Consider the following 20,174-nt stretch of genomic DNA (forward strand, 5'->3'; position numbering starts at 1 on the left):
ATTATACTCAAGTTATTTAGAAATTATTACCAGTAATCAACTTTCACCAAAAAAACCTAAAAAATATGCTAAGTTAATCAAATCAATTGCCCTTCAACCAACATGCTAAATTTCATGTGCTTTTATACAATTGTCTCCCCCAATCTGATTCCTAAATTGAAAATCAATTCTAGAGATAAGATAGCATATCATAATTACAATCTTTGATAACAACTCCATTTTTATATACATCCCCTCATCAAGACTTGTTTAGGTAATTATTGATGTTTAATTTTTCATTTTCTGTAGAGAATTACCAGGTAACACAAAAAGAAAACATTTGTATCATATTTACTTCTACATTAATATTCACAGGAATCAACCATAAATGGCAGCAAAACCATAAGTCAATCATAATGTTTTCAAATTCAGCTCTAAATATCTCAAAACACTCAGATAAAATACAAGCTTGTTTTATATATAGTCACAAAGTATTTCCCAAAAAACCATTAGATGGGGGAGAGGGTGAGGAAGGTAGGGCAGGTTGTGAATTTTTGTTACCATTGCATCCACAATATATTAACCACTACTCTCTAAGTTTAACCTTTTTGAATCCCAGAGTTGAACGGTGCTGCAAGGACCTAAACAACTTTTTACACCTGGATTTAATATCGCATTGACCTCAGCAGTTTACATACCTGTCGACCACAATGATCTGAATAAATAATTTTAAGTATACCAATTATAAGGAGCAAACATCAAAATGCTCCAAAGATTATTGACCTGGTATTTCTGAGTAAACATTTCAGCCTACCAAACTAGGACATCTGACACTAGCTATACTATCAGTTAATTTATTCTAGCCAATACTCCAGGGAAAATATATTTGCTATATTGTACTCCTATCAGATCATTCCAATAAACTTTGATCAAAAGTAAGTAGGTAGAGATAACAAAATAGTAGAAAGAAAATAAACTTTTGACTTTTTGGAGCATGCACAACTTAGTTCTGTATAAGGTTGGGTTAAAAGGTGGACCTGCCTCCAGTCGACAGTAGGTTTACTAATACCCTGGTATCTATATATATGTTACATATTAAAAGTAAACATTTTAACCAAGGTAAAGTCAATACAATGTTACTCAGATTGTACCAAGGCACACATTTATCTTCTAGGAGATCAACACAAACTGGTATTGCAAAATACTTTGCTAGTATGGTGAAATGAACCAGCTAGAAATGTTAGGCAAATCTGAAAACAGTTTGTCATTTTAATCACCTGGGGCCATCTTAAAACAAAATAAAATTTGGAAAGTTTTAGAGTAAAATGATCAAAATTGTACATATTTAAATGACAAAATATTTGTGAACATATGAAAACCAAGTAAAGTAGTGCTATTTCAATTGAACAGAGAGCTATAAGGATCTAAGTTACTAGTAAATATCACAGTATCGTAACACTGGATATTGTTAAAGGCATGATTATATTGTCGGTATAGGTATTAATACCACAATAAAAAACTACTTTGTTTATCCTGTTTCTAACAACACCAGATATAAACAGAGGAACATTAATACATTCCATACTGCCAATCCACCCTCCTTTTGTAGGGTCTAATATCCGTAGTCTATTTAGATTTGTAACATTTATGATCAATAGGGGGTTTACAGAAAGACCAGGACAAAAGAATGTAGAACACAGCAAGCCTCAACATAATTAAGCCCATACTCGACAGACTTACCACTATAAACGTCACAGCTGAGTAGCTTGACCTTCAAACTAATCACAAGATTGAACTACAGATAGCAAGAATAAGCCATGGTGTGCTCTATATGTGACAACCAGAGAGGTTACCAAGTTTTCCACCTTCATACAATTCAGTTAATAACGGAACAGTATCGAAAAGATTATGCATAGCATTCTCATTACATACATTTTATTAATGGACTCCATCAGGATAGTATAACATAGAGGCAGCCAAAGTAAAGCCAGCCAAGCAGAAACTTTAGCCTATTATATCAATAAATCAAGGATCTGACATACATGAATATCAAAACCAACCTAAACTGGGAAGCCAAATTCTAAAATTGATACTTCAGATTTACAGTTAAATCACCAGCTGGGTAAAGTACTGTTGATTAAAAAACATGAAGATGGGGAGCCTAATTACTTAGCATGAAATCTGAGACAGATCCCTTCAGTACTTTTGGTGAAATAGCAGTAACAACATTCAGATATCAAAGATAGTGGTCTAACAGCCATCTTGTTGACTGACCTGTCCTAAAAATCAATAGGCACAGTAAGGGTGGATCCTAGGGGAACCTATTCATAAGATTTTAAACAGCTCCTTAATTAGGTCAATTTGAGAAATAGCGGTAACAATAATGTTTACAAAGAAACAACTTTTTACCATGGATGAACGATTATTTGAACAGATCATTTGCATTGAAGGGGACTTTAAATAAAGGGAGATAATAAAGTTACATACTTTATGTGCCACTAAAGTGTGGCCCTCCAAAATTGGGAGGTTGTCTCCACGATACGTCAGCTTTTCCCACTTATAACTACCTGTAATTAGAATTATTGTACATAATTACATTTCTTTCTACAAAAAACATCTTGACAAAATATCTAACCAACAGGGCAAAAGGACATGCAAGCTTAATGACTGCTTCATGTTGAGTCTTGATCATTATACAATTTTAAGCCAAACTAAATCTTGTAGACTTTATACTATCCAGCTAGCAGTTAACTACTTAAGATTATCACATATCACTCAAGATTATTCAGGGTTTTTGCCAGCTGTTTTGGGAAAAGGACTCAAAGCCAAAATTGGGAAAATATCATTGGTGTTTTTCAAAAATTGGGAAAATATTATCAGCATTATGTTGCTAAAATGTTCATCACAATTTTGTTGAAATAATATCAAAATGAGGAAATTAAATAACAAAGAAGGTTTAGCTGTTTCTTTAAGTGATATTATAATATTCTTCAACTTCTACATTCAATTTCACTGATGTCATAGGTATAATATAAGACCTCATATTTGGGGTTTAATTTAATTTTACTGCATTTTGGAAAATACTAACTGAATTTGGGAAAATAAAGTGCCATTTTTCAATTGGAAATGGGTCCTTTTACTGGACCCTATAAAGGCCTGGCAAAAACCCTGTTATTTAACGTTACAAAGTAAGAAAAGTTTTACGTTTTGAGCATGTTTATCCTAAGAAACTTCATGAAGTACTCTAATGGTTATATTAATTATTTAAAAGCTCAATTTATTGTCATTTGGAATTCAACATACCAATATGAAATTTCCATATTTCTTTAAGAGCGACGTTTCCATCTTTCCCTCCAATCACGTAGATGTTATCATTGTGAAGGCAGCAGGCATGCTTACATCGAGACCGAGGAAGAGTGTTATTCGGGAGAGGTTTCAGAACACTCCATCGAAAGTGCATAGACAATCCGCCGGCCTTAATGGACTGCATAACGGGTCCTCATTATTGACTGCTTTTTCCTGGACAGCAAACTTTTATCAACTACTTGAGCCTGGTTGCTGGTTAACATCCAGTGATCTTTCAAATCTGAAATAACAGCAAATGAAAAATCATGCTTCATGATTTATAATACCTTTATAGTTTTGAATGTGGTCAATTTACTTACAAATAATAAGTGTGAAAAAACCCAATTATAGTATACTGCGAATTCCTACTAAAATGTTCTCAATGAAAATAACACAAAATCTATTTTTAGATATGTAATTAAAACTAATTTATGAAGCAAAATCCATTTTCAAAACATCAAGGGTATACTTGTGAAACATATTGATAATATACTTAAAATGGTTTTTTTTCTTGTTGTTTAAAGCTCATACTTTTTTTCTGTGTCTGCAATGTATTTCAGCAGTTGAATAGCTGATTAATGACTGAAGAATGTTTATGGACATGCCAGATCAGCAGAAACATGTTTCTTTATGTAGGTCACTGTCAAAACTTTTCCAGGTACCAATGCACTCCACCTGTAGATATTGTTAACGGTATATGGGAGCTGTAAAGGTTTGTTAAGGTTGCAGTTTCATTTCATTAAACTGTAATTGGTTTTGAGACAGATGAGGAATGTGTCAGACTTTATAAATCCACATTTAATATCTTCACCCCAGTGTCCTTAAAGTTTATTCAAATATACCTGGTGGCTTTAAACTTCAAAGGGTCACAGCTATACCACACCAAGCAACACCTAAACCTTATCAAACCTACTCTCCAACAGAAACATGTTCAAATATCTATACTTTTATAGGTACATAACTTTACTGGCTTCTTCTGTCAAATCATGAGTGACTCTTGACATACATATTTGTACGGTCATACATTGACAAAGTTTTCTCATGTGTGTGATCTAAAGACTTTTCAAGATTTTGAAATGCATACACATGTATATATAAACAACAGATCTGGTACCATAATAATCCTGTTGTCAGATAAGAAATATGGAATATTACAGTCAAGTGATCTTTATATACAGGTCAATTTGTGATGAAATTGCATTTATGATCTGGACCAAGAGGTCTCATTATAAGCATTTACTAGCCATACAGCAGTTTTACTTTCTGAGACTCGTTATCACTTTTACTATAAAAAAAGTCTCACTATTTCAAATCACATATTCTAAAGTCATACTCTAAAATCTTAATATCTGTCCAAATTTGACGAGAAGAAATGCCTTATACTCTAATACAACTTACAAAATTTTGCAGGCGATTACACATAGCGAAAACAAATTGCTGGGAAAATGCATCTAACTTTAATTCATTAAAACCAAAGGAGCCACCATTGCGCAATTTATCTGAAAGACTAATAGGATGCTCTTTGTAGCCAGGCTAAGATAATTAAACATTCTCATCATATGTAAAAATAATTCAGCTAAATAAAGCACATCCTTCAGACACTCCGAGTCTCTCATTCATAATAGTTTTACCAAAATAAATTTATTAATAACCAAATTGGTTTGAAAGGAATGCACATTTAACTATTTTTGATCTGTAATGGACTTATTCTACATGTACATCACAATAAATATGAAGTGATTAAATTTAAGTATTAGGTTGAGATTTTTTTTCCATATATGAATTCATAACAAATCAGAGATAAAGTCTTACCTGTTTTAAACACATGATCACTGATGTTATTCAAGTAGATACAGTAACTGAACCTGATAACGCTGTAATCAGGTAACCTTAAAAACATCTACATCTAGTCTACATGTACCGTATTAACCACAAGAGGATCATGGGCCTTAACGATCACCTGGTCATGGCATAGACATCAAAATTCCAATGATTTTAGGCAGCACATGATAATAAGTCTCACTAAGCATTAAATTAGTGAATGACTGAATGCATATTAAAGTTACCGTGTTGTAAAGTTACTGTGTTGACAATGTAAAACAAAGTTCTGATTACAAAGGGCAATAACTCTGTAGGTTACTTCACACAAATTCCATGATATCAGACTACCTATAAAGTTTCATAAAGCTCCGTAAATATCAAAAATGCTCAAGTTATCGTCTTCACAATGTCCAATAGTGTTTATCATTGCAAAGGGCAATAACTCCAAAATTATCATCTGATAATTCTAATTTTCATCTTACAAATTATGCTAGGATCTATACCAAAATCGTGAAAATCAGTAAATATCCATCTAAGTTATCGTGTTCACAAGGTGCAATAATAATAATAATAATTGCAAAGGGTAATAACTCCTTGAGTTACAGTCAAATAAGTCAAATTTTCCAACTCCCCAGAGATCTTAACAATGTAAGTATGGATACAAAGTCTTATTATTAGCTCGGTAAATATTTACAAAAGTTATCATGTTCAAAAGCCCCAGTAGTGGTTATTTTTTCAAAGGGCAATAACTCCGAACATTACTGTCCAATAATTTTGATTTTTGAACTAATTTGTAACCTTACTATGCAACACTAGGCTGTATACAAACAAGAGGCCCAGAGGGCCTGTATCGCTCACCTGGTTGGTAATGCCAAGTAATGTTCTGAATACAAGTTCATTGTTTATTTTCTGAAGGAATTTGAATATTAACCTCTAATTCCCCTATTGGGCCCAACTTTTTCTGCTCAAGGGGGTCAAAGCCAAAATTTATACGAATTCTGTTAACCCCAAGGATGTTTCTGGCCAAATATGGTTACAATCCATGCAGAACTCTAGGACAAGTAGCGATTTTTACGATTTACCTCTATTTCCCTTATCGGGCCCCGCCCCTCCTGCCCCCCGGGGGTCAGAGCCAAAATTTATACAAGTTCTGGTCCCCTTCCTCCAAGGATGTTTCCCAGGCCAAATTTGGTTTCAATCCATGCAGAACTCTAGGACAAGTAGCGATTTATAGAATTTACCTCTATTTCCCCTATTGGGCCCCGCCCCTCCTGCCCCCGGGGGGTCAGAGCCAAAATTTATACAAGTTCTGGTCCCCTTCCCCCAAGGATGTTTCTGGCCAAATTTGGTTACAATCCATGCAGAACTCTAGGACAAGTAGCGATTTATAGGATTTACCTCTATTTCCCCTATTGGGCCCCGCCCCTCCTGCCCCCGGGGGGTCAGAGCCAAAATTTATACAAGTTCTGTTCCCCTTCCCCCAAGGATGTTTCTGGCCAAATTTGGTTACAATCCATGCAGAACTCTAGGACAAGTAGCGATTTATAGGATTTACCTCTATTTCCCCTATTGGGCCCCGCCCCTCCTGCCCCCTTGGGGTCAGAGCCAAAATTTATACAAGTTCTGTTCCCCTTCCCCCAAGGATGTTTCTGGCCAAATTTGGTTACAATCCATGCAGAACTCTAGGACAAGTAGCGATTTATAGGAATTACCTCTATTTCCCCTATTGGGCCCCGCCCCTCCTGCCCCCCGAGGGTCAGAGCCAAAATTTATACAAGTTCTGTTCCCCTTCCCCCAAGGATGTTTCTGGCCAAATTTGGTTACAATCCATGCAGAACTCTAGGACAAGTAGCGATTTATAGGATTTACCTCTATTTCCCCTATTGGGCCCCGCCCCTCCTGCCCCCGGGGGGTCAGAGCCAAAATTTATACAAGTTCTGTTCCCCTTCCCCCAAGGATGTTTCTGGCTAAAATTTGGTTACAATCCATGCAGAACTCTAGGACAAGTAGCGATTTATAGGATTTACCTCTATTTCCCCTATTGGGCCCCGCCCCTCCTGCCCCCATGGGGTCAGAGCCAAAATTTATACAAGTTCTGTTCCCCTTCCCCCAAGGATGTTTCTGGCCAAATTTGGTTACAATCCATGCAGAACTCTAGGACAAGTAGCGATTTATAGGATTTACCTCTATTTCCCTATTGGGCCCCGCCCCTCCTGCCCCCGGGGGGTCAGAGCCAAAATTTATACAAGTTCTGTTCCCCTTCCCCCAAGGATGTGCCTGGCCAAATTTGGTTACAATCCATGCAGAACTCTAGGACAAGTAGCGATTTATAGGATTTACCTCTATTTCCCCTATTGGGCCCCGCCCCTCCTGCCCCCGAGGGGTCAGAGCCAAAATTTATACAAGTTCTGTTCCCCTTCCCCCAAGGATGTTTCTGGCCAAATTTGGTTACAATCCATGCAGAACTCTAGGACAAGTAGCGATTTATAGGATTTACCTCTATTTCCCCTATTGGGCCCCGCCCCTCCTGCCCCCGAGGGGTCAGAGCCAAAATTTATACAAGTTCTGGTCCCCTTCCCCCAAGGATGTTTCTGGCCAAATTTGGTTACAATCCATGCAGAACTCTAGGACAAGTAGCGATTTATAGGATTTACCTCTATTTCCCCTATTGGGCCCCGCCCCTCCTGCCCCCGGGGGGTCAGAGCCAAAATTTATACAAGTTCTGGTCCCCTTCCCCCAAGGATGTTTGTGGCCAAATTTGGTTACAATCCATGCAGAACTCTAGGACAAGTAGCGATTTATAGGATTTACCTCTATTTCCCCTATTGGGCCCCGCCCCTCCTGCCCCCGGGGGGTCAGAGCCAAAATTTATACAAGTTCTGTTCCCCTTCCCCCAAGGATGTTTCTGGCCAAATTTGGTTACAATCCATGCAGAACTCTAGGACAAGTAGCGATTTTTACGATTTACCTCTATTTCCCTTATCGGGCCCCGCCCCTCCTGCCCCCCGGGGGTCAGAGCCAAAATTTATACAAGTTCTGGTCCCCTTCCTCCAAGGATGTTTCCCAGGCCAAATTTGGTTTCAATCCATGCAGAACTCTAGGACAAGTAGCGATTTATAGAATTTACCTCTATTTCCCCTATTGGGCCCCGCCCCTCCTGCGCCCCGAGGGTCAGAGCCAAAATTTATACAAGTTCTGGTCCCCTTCCCCCAAGGATGTTTCTGGCCAAATTTGGTTACAATCCATGCAGAACTCTAGGACAAGTAGCGATTTATAGGATTTACCTCTATTTCCCCTATTGGGCCCCGCCCCTCCTGCCCCCGGGGGGTCAGAGCCAAAATTTATACAAGTTCTGTTCCCCTTCCCCCAAGGATGTTTCTGGCCAAATTTGGTTACAATCCATGCAGAACTCTAGGACAAGTAGCGATTTATAGAATTTACCTCTATTTCCCCTATTGGGCCCCGCCCCTCCTGCCCCCTTGGGGTCAGAGCCAAAATTTATACAAGTTCTGTTCCCCTTCCCCCAAGGATGTTTCTGGCCAAATTTGGTTACAATCCATGCAGAACTCTAGGACAAGTAGCGATTTATAGGAATTACCTCTATTTCCCCTATTGGGCCCCGCCCCTCCTGCCCCCCGAGGGTCAGAGCCAAAATTTATACAAGTCTGATCCCCTTCCCCCAAGGATGTTTCTGGCCAAATTTGGTTACAATCCATGCAGAACTCTAGGACAAGTAGCGATTTATAGGATTTACCTCTATTTCCCCTATTGGGCCCCGCCCCTCCTGCCCCCTTAGGGTCAGAGCCAAAATTTATACAAGTTCTGTTCCCCTTCCCCCAAGGATGTTTCTGGCTAAAATTTGGTTACAATCCATGCAGAACTCTAGGACAAGTAGCGATTTATAGGATTTACCTCTATTTCCCCTATTGGGCCCCGCCCCTCCTGCCCCCGGGGGGTCAGAGCCAAAATTTATACAAGTTCTGTTCCCCTTCCCCAAAGGTTGTTTCTGGCCAAATTTGGTTACAATCCATGCAGAACTCTAGGACAAGTAGCGATTTATAGGATTTACCTCTATTTCCCCTATTGGACCCCGCCCCTCCTGCCCCCGGGGGGGTCAGAGCCAAAATTTATACAAGTTCTGTTCCCCTTCCCCCAAGGATGTGCCTGGCCAAATTTGGTTACAATCCATGCAGAACTCTAGGACAAGTAGCGATTTATAGGATTTACCTCTATTTCCCCTATTGGGCCCCGCCCCTCCTGCCCCCGAGGGGTCAGAGCCAAAATTTATACAAGTTCTGTTCCCCTTCCCCCAAGGATGTTTCTGGCCAAATTTGGTTACAATCCATGCAGAACTCTAGGACAAATAGCGATTTATAGGATTTACCTCTATTTCCCCTATTGGGCCCCGCCCCTCCTGCCCCCGAGGGGTCAGAGCCAAAATTTATACAAGTCTGGTCCCCTTCCCCCAAGGATGTTTCTGGCCAAATTTGGTTACAATCCATGCAGAACTCTAGGACAAGTAGCGATTTATAGGATTTACCTCTATTTCCCCTATTGGGCCCCGCCCCTCCTGCCCCCCGAGGGTCAGAGCCAAAATTTATACAAGTCTGGTCCCCTTCCCCCAAGGATGTTTCTGGCCAAATTTGGTTACAATCCATGCAGAACTCTAGGACAAGTAGCGATTTATAGGATTTACCTCTATTTCCCCTATTGGGCCCCGCCCCTCCTGCCCCCTTGGGGTCAGAGCCAAAATTTATACAAGTTCTGTTCCCCTTCCCCCAAGGATGTTTCTGGCCAAATTTGGTTACAATCCATGCAGAACTCTAGGACAAGTAGCGATTTATAGGATTTACCTCTATTTCCCTATTGGGCCCCGCCCCTCCTGCCCCCGGGGGGTCAGAGCCAAAATTTATACAAGTTCTGTTCCCCTTCCCCCAAGGATGTGCCTGGCCAAATTTGGTTACAATCCATGCAGAACTCTAGGACAAGTAGCGATTTATAGAATTTACCTCTATTTCCCCTATTGGGCCCCGCCCCTCCTGCCCCCGGGGGGTCAGAGCCAAAATTTATACAAGTTCTGTTCTCCTTCCCCCAAGGATGTTTGTGGCCAAATTTGGTTACAATCCATCCAGAACTCTATGACTAGTAGCAATTTAAAGGAAATGTTGACGGACGGACGGACGACGGACGACGGACGACGGACGACGGACGACGCGCCGGGCCAGGTGAGCTAACAAGAGGCCCAAAGGGCCTTAACGGTCATCTGACTACCTTGGCAATAGTAAAATTAATTATATATGGTGTCACTTTTTCAGGACCATGTCAGGATCATTTTCAATTTCTTTCAACAAATTTTATTTCAAACAAGAGGCCCAAGGGCCTTAAGGTTGTTGGCTCGGCCGATTTTGAATGCGCCCGCATCATAAACCAACACGAGTGTCGTATAATTTTTTCGCAAAATTAATCCCAAAATGTATTTTCAAGATGGAGGCTGTGGAGGCCATCTTGAATTTTAGATCGACCCAAAAAATAACAACACTTTGTCGGGACCATGTCAGGATCATCTCATGCAAGTTTCAGCCAAATCGCACCGGTAGAACTTGAGAAGAACTTCAAAATGTGTTTTCAAGATGGCGGATGTGGCAGCCATCTTGGATTTCGGATCGACCTGAAAAATAACAACACTTTGTCGGGACCATGTCAGGATCATTTCACGCAAGTTTCAGCCTAATCGAACCGGTAGAACTTGAGAAGAAGTTCAAAATGTGTTTTCAAGATGGCGGCTGTGGCGGCCATCTTGGATTTCGGATCAACACGAAAAATAACAACACTTTGTCAGGACCATGTCAGGATCATTTCATGCAAGTTTCAGCCAAATCGCACCGGTAGAACTTGAGAAGAAGTTCAAAATGTGTTTTCAAGATGGCGGCTGTGGTGGCCATCTTGAATTTTAGATTGACCCAAAAAATAACAACACTTTGTCGGGACCATGTCAGGATCATTTCACCCAAGTTTCAGCTAAATCGCACCGGTAGAACTTGAGAAGAAGTTCAAAATGTGTTTTCAAGATGGCGGCTGTGGCGGCCATCTTTGATTTCGGATCGACCCAAAAAATAACAACACTTTGTCGGGACCATGTCAGGATCATTTCATGCAAGTTTCAGCCAAATCGCACCGACAGAACTTGAGAAGAAGTTCAAAATGTGTTTTCAAGATGGCGGCTGTGGCGGCCATCTTGGATTTCGGATCGACCCGAAAAATAACAACACTTTGTCGGGACCATGTCAGGATCATTTCACGCAAGTTTCAGCCAAATCGCACCGGTAGAACTTGAGAAGAAGTTCAAAATGTGTTTTCAAGATGGCGGCTGTGGTGGCCATCTTGGATTTCGGATCGACCCAAAAAATAACAACACTTTGTCGGGACCATGTCAGGATCATTTCACGCAAGTTTCAGCCTAATCGCACTGGTAGAACTTGAGAAGAAGTTCAAAATGTGTTTTCAAGATGGCGGCTGTGGCGGCCATCTTTGATTTCGGAACGACCCGAAAAATAACAACACTTTGTCGGGACCATGTCAGGATCATTTCATGCAAGTTTCAGTCAAATCGCACTGGTAGAACTTGAGAAGAAGTTCAAAATGTGTTTTCAAGATGGCGGCTGTGGCGGCCATCTTGGATTTCGGATCGACCCGAAAAATAACAACACTTTGTCGGGACCATGTCAGGATCATTTCACGCAAGTTTCAGCCAAATCGCACAGGTAGAACTTGAGAAGAAGTTCAAAATGTGTTTTCAAGATGGCGGCTGTGGCGGCCATCTTGGATTTCGGATCGACCCGAAAAATAACAACACTTTGTCGGGACCATGTCAGGATCATTTCACGCAAGTTTCAGCCTAATCGCACTGGTAGAACTTGAGAAGAAGTTCAAAATGTGAAAAGTTAACGCACGGCGCACGGCGGACGGCGCACAGCGCACGGCGCACGGCGGACGACGACGGACGAAACATGATGACTATAGGTCATCCTGACCCTTCGGGTCAGATGACCTAAAAATCATAAACTACGATGAATGGTTTTTTTAGTTATTGTATCCATGATGTTACGGTTGCTATGATGGAATAAGAACAATTTTCGTATTTGCTTGAGATCTTTTTAATGTTAGTCTGCATACATAATGTTCAATCAATTTTGCAAAGGGCAGCAACTCCATCAGTTATATTCGAATCCATCCAATTTTCAAAATCATTCGAGATCCTTGCAGTGCTAGACTAACTACAAAGTTTTACTTTTCTTGGTGAATACTTACAAAAGTTATCGTGTTCACATGGTCCAATAATATACAGTTGTTGACTTGGGTTGAGGGCAACAGATAATTTGTTGAACCCGAAAACAAACTGTTGCCCAAGGCCGAAGGCCGAGGCAACAGTTTGTGTGAGGGTCCCACAAATCATCTGTTGCCCGAAAACCCAGTCAATAACTGTTTTGTTATACCCATTGACTCAAAACAATGCATTGACGTCACAAATTATAGGTGTGACGTCACTCCGGTCCAACAGCACATTTTAACAGTCGATTTTAACAGTTCTTTTCACCGCTCGACAGAACAGTTCATTTATTGGCATTTTTGGCAATAGAGTTTATATAGGAACTATTTCATAGGGGTATAACAATAATCATTATTCCAATAACTCCTTCAGTTACAGCTGATTCAAGCTAATTTTGAAACTTGTTTGAGATATTTCCATCATAAATCCAAATTTCACAACATATTTTTATTCTCAATAAATATTTACAAAAGTTAACTTGTTTACAAGATCCAGTAATATTTAGTATTGCAAAGGGCGAACGACTGAACTCCGTCAGTTAGAGTTGAATCCAACCAATTTTTAGAACTCATTCAAGATCTGGTAGTCTATATACAAAGTTTCATTATGCTCAGTGCATATTTACACGAGTTATCGTGTTTACAAGGAAATGTAAAGGCATGATGGTGACAGCTAGACAAAAGACTTTCGGTCATGGTGACCTAAAAATTAGGTGTTATCATTTCTCTTTATCTATCCAATTTCGAAACAAATTTGAAAATTCCATTTGATAAAAGACAAAAATTTAATTTCACTAAGATTGATCCCTTGTGTAAACCCTGACCAAATCTTAGTAACAGTTTGAACTTTTCACAGCACAACTATTAGAACCCGATGGAATAAATACATTCCTAAATCTTTGTCCATATATTCTGATTGCTCTGATGGATACAATAAAATATATTTACTAAGTTTCAGTTATGTTAGTGAAATAGATTAACACAAATTCACTCAGAAATTCTGTGTTTATAAACCCAAAACAGGTGATTTTTTTTTAAATCTTTGTCAATGTGTTCAGACAATGTGTCCCAAAGAGTAAGTTGTCCAAGTTTCAGTGCAATTTGCTTTAAGTATTATTTTCAAAAACAGACTTTATTGTAATTGTGTTGATGACAATACCGCTACAGCAAGGAAAACATACTGCCTTTCTAGGCTATCGATGATGGTGACAAAATAAAGCATTGGGAAACTAACAAACAAAAAATAATAAAAGGACAGATTAACGTTTTATCCTTATGTATTTGACTTTTTACTGTGAATAACATGAACCAATTGATTCCCAGATACATGTACTAAGTCAATATATGTTAATATATATCAGTTCTAACAAATCAATATACTGTAATGACATGCATGGATAAAGAATTAGAAAACTAATCTTAAGGAGTCAACAAGCGCAAAAAAACACACTAAAACAATATCTGTAAGACAAAAATGTCTCGGTCTCGACGAAAGCAGGACAATACAATAAAGGAAAAGACAAGACAAGAGGCAACAAGACAGGAATGAAAAGAAAGGAGTCTACAAGATACTCTTGAAGGCTAAAAAGGTTACCAGATAGGAAGGCACAAGACAGAAAACAACTAAAGACAGTTGGCTACAAGACAGGAGGTGACAAGAAGGGGGCAACAAGACAGGAAGGCTACAAGATAGGAAGGCTACAAGACACAAAGCCACCAGACATAAGGCTACAAGACATGAAGCCACAAGACAGAAAGCCTACAAGGCTTGAAGCCACAAGACAGGAGGTGACAGGAAGGAGGCTACAAGACAGGAAGGCTACAAGATAGGAAGGTCACTAGGCATGAAGCCACAAGACAGAAAGCCTACAAGACATGAAGCTACAAGACAGAAAGCCTACAAGACATGAAGCCACAAGACAGAAAGCCTACAAGACATGAAGCCACAAGACAGAAAGCCTACAAGACATGAAGCTACAAGACAGAAAGCCTACAAGGAATGAAGTCCCTAGACAGAAAGCCTACAAGGCATGAAGTCCCTAGACAGAAAGCCTACAAGGCATGAAGCCACAAGACAGAAAGCCTACAAGACATGCAGCCACAAGACAGAAAGCCTACAAGACATGAAGCCACAAGACATGAAGCCTACAAGACAGAAAGCCTACAAGACATGAAGCCACAAGACAGAAAGCCTACAAGACATGAAGCCACAAGACAGAAAGCCTACAAGACATGAAGCCACAAGACAGAAAGCCTACAAGACTTGAAGCTACAAGACAGAAAGCCTACAAGGAATGAAGTCCCTAGACAGAAAGCCTACAAGGCATGAAGCCACAAGACAGAAAGCCTACAAGACATGCAGCCACAAGACAGAAAGCCTACAAGACATGAAGCCACAAGACAGAAAGCCTACAAGACATGAAGCCACAAGACAGAAAGCCTACAAGACATGAAGCCACTAGACAGAAAGCCAACCAGACATGAAGCCACTAGACAGAAAGCCAACCAGACATGAAGCCACAAGACAGAAAGCCTACAAGACATGAAGCCACAAGACAGAAAGCCTACAAGACATGAAGCCACAAGACAGAAAGCCTACAAGACATGAAGCTACAAGACAGAAAGCCTACAAGACATGAAGCCACAAGACAGAAAGCCTACAAGACATGAAGCCACAAGACAGAAAGCCTACAAGACATGAAGCCACAAGACAGAAAGCCTACAAGACATGAAGCTACAAGACAGAAAGCCTACAAGACATGAAGCCACTAGACAGAAAGCCAACCAGACATGAAGCCACAAGACAGAAAGCCTACAAGACATGAAGCCACAAGACAGAAAGCCTACAAGACATGAAGCCACAAGACAGAAAGCCTACAAGACATGAAGCCACAAGACAGAAAGCCAACCAGACATGAAGCTACAAGACAGAAAGCCTACAAGACATGAAGCCACTAGATAGAAAGCCTACAAGACATGAAGCCACAAGACAGAAAGCCTACAAGACATGAAGCTACAAGACAGAAAGCCTACAAGACATGAAGCCACTAGACAGAAAGCCAACCAGACATGAAGCCACAAGACAGAAAGCCTACAAGACATGAAGCCACAAGACAGAAAGCCTACAAGACATGAAGCCACAAGACAGAAAGCCTACAAGACATGAAGCCACAAGACAGAAAGCCAACCAGACATGAAGCTACAAGACAGAAAGCCTACAAGACATGAAGCCACTAGATAGAAAGCCTACAAGACATGAAGCTACAAGACAGAAAGCCTACAAGACATGAAGCCACTAGACAGAAAGCCAACCAGACATGAAGCCACAAGACAGAAAGCCTACAAGACATGAAGCCACAAGACAGAAAGCCTACAAGACATGAAGCCACAAGACAGAAAGCCTACAAGACATGAAGCCACTAGACAGAAAGCCTACAAGACATGAAGCCACTAGACAGAAAGCCAACCAGACATGAAGCCACAAGATAGAAAGCCTACAAGACATGAAGCCACAAGACAGAAAGCCTACAAGACATGAAGCTACAAGACAGAAAGCCTACAAGACATGAAGCCACAAGAAAGAAAGCCTACAAGACATGAAGCCACAAGAAAGAAAGCCTACAAGACATGAAGCCACTAGACAGAAAGCCTACAAGACATGAAGCCACAAGACAGGAGGTGACAAGTAAACTTAGTACCATAACGCTGAACTGGACTGTTAGCTTAATCTTCCAATTATCCAGCAGCTGGTCAAAGGTCTCAGGTTCAATTCTGTCCCCAGTTATAATATGCCTCTCCTGTTGGAAAATTAATAAGCTTACCTTGTAACTAATCCAACTCATTTTAAGCTTTGGAATGATGTTTGTAAATAATGTTCAGAAGGGGGATTATGGATATGCTAACTTTTCACTTGTCTATTCATAGGGATAGAAATGGAGACAGAGACCTGCAGAAATAGCCAGAAAAAAGGGAAGAATGTAGTGGAATGGGATTGTCAGTGACTCAAATAGCTTAGTAAGCAGAACGTGCAGTTAGTTTTTAGAGGAGTTTCAACCTTGGTTTGGATGCTGATGTTTATCCTATCCTGTTACATATGAACTATACAATTTGCAAAGTCGGTCATCACGGTGTTTTGTTGTTATTAGGCAATACCAAGGTAGAATTGATGAACTTCAGTAATAACAGAATACTTGTAACCTTAACTTAATAACCAGAGTGTATTTTGTAATATATATCCGTTTGCAGACACCAATTAACATGGGTAAACGCAGTGTGCGAATGTAATGATAGACCGATAGGTCAAGGCTACAGGAAAACTTGTTGGTCTATGCAAAACGCTAGTAGTGTAGACCTGATGTCTAAGCAAATTCCATTGCTCATGTATCATAAATATGGTACGCCTATAAATTTGTGTTAATAACTTAACCAGACCTATGATCGCAAATAACCCAAATAATGCAGTTGTTATAATCAGTAAATAAACATATGAGTAAAATAACATTGAAAAGTTACAGAGTTTTTTATTATTTTAACCAAGCATTCAATGAGGTAAAAATTGTGGTCTATGGAAATTATTCCGGGTCTATGCAATTTGAAATATCCATAGACCAATTGTCTATGGAGCTTCATGGATTACTTCCGCAGACTGTAAATGACATTAGTTACCATAGATTAGTCTCATCTGCTGGTAATTGTGACATCAAATTTTGTTGCATTTTTTGTGTTAAACATCAAAATCATAGGGCTACATGTACTAATCGAGAGTAAAATATACTTAAAATACTTTGTTTTTATATCTCAGAATCCACTTATTAGATGCTGATATACTCAGCACTCCATATAAGATTAATAAGCATGCTATCACACATTGGAAATACAGAAAATTGGAAATCTTTTACTCGGGTTGAGATATATCTACTTGACAGACCCATCTGAGGTTATATATATATATAAAGTATTAATATTAATCTGTGTGAAACATTTAGGATTGTCAACTGGAGACTTCAATGCCGAGGGTTGACAGCCAGAACCTTTCCTAGGGATTGTCCATTTGACAGATCCATGTTTGATTCTTTTTCTAGTACCGGTACTAAGTAGAAAATATCATGAAATATCAGTTGCTTTCCAGCTTTTTCATTGCTCCAAATTATCAACATTTATTTGCATGCCGCAGTTATTTTCACAGCAACCAAAGGATATCCCTTTGAAGTATTGGAGAGAAATTTTATCAGCATTACTACCATTAGAGCTGAACATTAACAAGTTAGTGTTATAGCAGTACAATGTACCAGATCACTTTGCACAAAAATGCTGCACAAAAAATTCACAAAGCTTTTCATAATATGTTCAAGCAGTACATTTGAAGGTAGGTTTCACTCAACCAAATAAATATTTATTTTGTAAAATCCAATAAACGGAAGAAAAGTGAAAAAACATTTAAAAATACCTCAATTTAATTTCTTAATGCGTACAAGATTGAACAAATGTGTCTTGAATACAAAATTGAAGGAAATCCTTGATTTATTACGATCGTCAGGCTGACAGGATTGTATGCAAATGAAGCTGTGATGGATTGTGTTGTTGAAGTTTCGGGGATGCCCCTTGTTACACACTAAAAGTAAACAAAATGGCTGAACGAAAGTGTGTGAGAAAAAACCATGTATCAGAATCGGCATCAAAGAGTAGGAAATTAGAATGGAATCGGTAGCATCCTAAGATATCTCTAGGGTATGAAACTCAGAGATGGCATGTAGCAATATAAGAAAAAGAAGCCACATCTCAAGCGGAACTCGCCCGGATTCTGTTTGGTTGGGTTGCACGTGGTGAGTTAAATTTCAACACATATGCCAGCGCACATACAGCAGCAGTCTAACTACATGTATGTTGGGTTACTAAGCTAGCGAGCGTATGTCAGTAACTTGAAGTGTTATAGATCATATGTCATGTAGGATATAAACAATCCATCCTACTTCCATTTGTTGTTTTTTAACTAAACATTTGTTGATGCGGCTTCATTTTGTAAAAAAAAAATATTGGCCTCGTTTTGGAAAAAAATATGTCATGTTCTATGTAAAGCTTGACTTCGCTCTACTTTTAGAGGAGTATTTTCCTGGTCAAGCTAGTCAATTGACCACCCATATTGTTCGCTGTATGCATCGAAAATGATCTGAAGATCATATCTATGAACAGGATAAATTTCAATTTCATAAACTTTATATTTCTTTGGGTGAAACCTACCTTTAAATATATACCGTGTTAATATAAAAATCACAGATCCGAGCATACAATGCGAAAGTCGGGAAACAAAATAGTAAGTTTTAAGTCTGTTGAAAAGCAAGGATTTATAAGTGAGAAGGATTCGTGACTGTCTCTTTACATTACTAAACACCACGCGAGACGCCTATGAACCGGGAATAAAAACCGTTTTTCTCAACAAATACTTGTCTTATCGAGTCAAACGAAACACCATTGTAAAGTTTATTAAATTTCACAACGTATATTACTTGCTTTAAAGACGGAATATTTAAAGGATATGTCTTAAATTTTCGTTAAAAATAATCGACAGCTCATGAAATGACGGCCCCGCTTCAGAAAGTAAGACGGTAACCCTCGCACCCACAAGCTACATCAAAGGCTGCGCCGGCGGATATCAAAGGAAAATCAGTCGTCGCCCAACGTCACGGTCAGTGCACAAACACAAAAGCGCCTGCCTTGGACTTCCCCAAAACCCAGTGAGACTTATCCTTCTCATATACGTCCTTGTGAAAAGTAAAGGAGGTAAAAATCTGTAACCCTAAAATCTCCAAGATTAGATTTCTGATAACGTTACTGTATAGTTATAAAATATCTTTACAATATATACAGAAAACAAGAAAAGTTTAAGTCATCTGAATTTCTTTAAGTTGTAGGTATGTACATAATGTGCCGTAAACTATCTTGTTTCCATGGCAACTGATCAGTTACTTCGTATCAACATCAATGAGGAAATCGAAATGTCAAATTATTGACAAGTTACTCATCGAACTAAAGTAACTGTTGTTATGAATTTTACGGTGTAAACCCAAATTTAGCAATTTCGTAACGTACTGTTCTATGTAACTATGTTGGCATATTGAAATTTCTTACCATTTCTTTAATTCAGCCGCTGAATCTTTTCTCCAAGCAGAAGGCTAACATACGCCTTCAAAATAAATACACAGTAGAGAGTTCTTCGCAAGGGACGCTACTCTGTAATACTCTCTCATTGCGAAATACTATGATCTCGTGATTAAAAGATTGGTACAGCTGAACATGTACAGTAATAAAGACGTATCAATTAATTCGATAATATCTTATCAACGCCATACATTAAATTATTTATGTTTTCACTTTTTTTTTATTTGATACTTTATTACGACAGCTAAGACGAGAGTTTTCTACTATTCATTCCAATACAAGTTTTTGTATCGTTTTTCACTTCTTATTAATTCCAGAGATTTAAATCAAATATACTATCTAAATCTCTGTTAATTCGTACAGCGTATTATGTGAAAAAATGTTGTCGTGCAAACTGAATTGATTAATGACAAGTTGACAACGTGAACAATTATGAAAATACATATAAGTAGCATACATGTAGTAGAAGACATTTAAAAGTTCAATGTAACCTACATGTTTTTGTACTTGTCACACATATAGCTCTATCGAATCTAATTAGTATATAG

The 20,174-nt window shown here is 39.0% G+C and overlaps 1 protein-coding gene across 2 annotated transcripts in view; it reads right to left on the reverse strand.

Moving 5' to 3' along the window:
* LOC138314937 (uncharacterized) overlaps positions 1-19,669 on the reverse strand; it is a 40,195-nt gene extending 20,526 nt beyond the window's left edge. For both annotated transcript variants that reach the window (XM_069255584.1, XM_069255585.1), the window contains exons 1-3: positions 19,597-19,669; positions 3,283-3,565; positions 2,467-2,546 (exon numbers count right to left, since the gene is read on the reverse strand). In XM_069255584.1, the coding sequence (XP_069111685.1) occupies positions 2,467-2,546; positions 3,283-3,469 (267 nt within the window). In that variant the 5' untranslated portion in view covers positions 3,470-3,565; positions 19,597-19,669. The remainder of the gene's footprint in view (positions 1-2,466; positions 2,547-3,282; positions 3,566-19,596) is intronic.
* Between the last annotated feature and the right edge of the window lie 505 nt (positions 19,670-20,174).

Source organism: Argopecten irradians, chromosome 2 (genome assembly GCF_041381155.1).
Source record: "Argopecten irradians isolate NY chromosome 2, Ai_NY, whole genome shotgun sequence".
NCBI classification, from domain to species: Eukaryota; Metazoa; Mollusca; class Bivalvia; order Pectinida; family Pectinidae; genus Argopecten; species Argopecten irradians.